Source organism: Malus domestica, chromosome 10 (assembly GCF_042453785.1).
Source record: "Malus domestica chromosome 10, GDT2T_hap1".
Classification (NCBI taxonomy): Eukaryota; Viridiplantae; Streptophyta; class Magnoliopsida; order Rosales; family Rosaceae; genus Malus; species Malus domestica.
Genome location: NC_091670.1, coordinates 19,740,382 through 19,742,033, shown reverse-complemented (window position 1 = coordinate 19,742,033; position 1,652 = coordinate 19,740,382). Strand labels below are relative to the sequence as shown.

The 1,652-nt window shown below is 38.2% G+C and overlaps 1 protein-coding gene across 1 annotated transcript; it reads right to left on the bottom strand.

The window, feature by feature from the left end:
* Positions 1-203: 203 nt before the first annotated feature.
* On the bottom strand, positions 204-737 carry LOC114827392 (uncharacterized mitochondrial protein AtMg00810-like). The gene has a single exon (XM_029109178.1). It carries the CDS (start codon positions 735-737, stop codon positions 204-206), a length of 534 nt encoding a protein of 177 aa, XP_028965011.1.
* Between the last annotated feature and the right edge of the window lie 915 nt (positions 738-1,652).

Genomic DNA, 1,652 nt, shown 5'->3' with positions numbered 1-1,652 from the left:
GAATGGTCTCATGAATCTAACTTCTTTAGATCGCATTCTCCCAATTATATATTCCTTGGACTTATCATTTAAGCGTATCACATTTATATGAGACGGCTTCAAACAATAATCTTTGCCCTTTAAATTAAACTATATTAGTTTAACATGTGAAATGTCCGTAAAGTATCATCATATGATTGGTTTTAGGGCACATTTCCAACACCTTACACATATCTTAGCACTCTTTTAGCTGTCCCCATATGTATCTTGCTAGGATTCTGCATAAACCTAGAAAGTAGGCTTACTGAGAACATTAGATTCGTCCTTGTTGCAGTTAGGTACAATAGACAGCCAACAATGCTCTTGTAGAGAATTGCATCCATATATTCACTTCCATCATCATTCTTAAGCTTCTCATTTGCAATTAGGGGTGTAAAGACTAGTTTGCTTCCCTTTAAACCAAACTTTTCAAGCAATGTTTCAGCATACTTCTTTTGATGAATGAAGATGCTACTTGCTTCTTGAATTACCACAATCCCAAGGAAGTGATGCAAAAGGCCTAGGTCAGTCATCTCATACCTTTCCATCATTTCTTCCTTGAATTCTGCAATCATTGCATCATCATCTCCAGTGTAGACAACATCATCCACATAGATTGATACAATGAGTGTCTTATTGCTTTCTGTTTTTGGTGTAGAGTGTAGCTTCACTAAGACTTTTCTGAAATCCTTTCTCAGTGAAATAGGAATCAATGTCATTGTACCAAGCTCTTGGAGCTTGCTTTAGGCCATAGAGTGCCTTCCTTAGCTTGTACACCTTCTTTGGAAACTCTTGACTTGTGAACCCTTGAGGTTGTTCCACAAACACCTCATCCTCTAGCACTCCATTTAGAAATGCAGATTTCACATCCAATTGATGTAACTTTTAATCCATTTTGTCTATTAGGGCTATCAAAATCCTTATAATGTCTAACCTTGCTACTGGAGCAAAAGTCTCATTGAAGTCTACACCTGGTTTCTGTGAGTAACCTTTGGCCACCAACCTAGCCTTGTTCTTTTGCATAGAACCATGTAGGTTGAGCTTGGTTTTGTACACCCATTTCACTCTAATCACATGCTTGTCACTTGGTCGATTTACAAGTTCCCAAGTGTCATTTTTCTTTATCATTTCAAGCTTTTCCTTCATTGCTTTCTTCCAAGCTTTGTCTTTCTCAACTTCTTCATATGCTTCTGGTTCCACTACACAGTAATTACATGTAGCATATATCTCATCCAAGCTTCTTAACCTTACTAGAGTTGAGCTTGGTGTTGTGATATGTGATTGACTTGGTTGTGGACTCATGCTAGCTTGTTGTGGAGTCCCTTGTGTGTCACCATTCTATGTAATTTCTTCTTGAATTGAGATCTTCATAGGCGGCCTTGTTTGCCCATTGTTAAGGTCAAGTTGTAGAGAGACACTGTCTTTCTCTTCTACACTTGTTTCCCAATTCCATGTGGACCCCTCATCAAAGATAACATCCCTTGATAGGTTTATCTTTTGAGTTGACAGATTGTAAACCCTATACCTTTTCTAACTGGTACCATAACCCACAAAAACACCATTGTTGCTTGATTTCTCCAACTTGTGCCTTAGTTGTTGAGGAATGTGGGTATAGCACACTAAGCCAAACACTA

Excerpts from the sequence above, each read along its gene's own strand:
- LOC114827392 (XM_029109178.1), bottom strand. The coding sequence starts at position 737 with ATGACATTGATTCCTATTTCACTGAGAAAGGATTTCAGAAAAGTCTTA.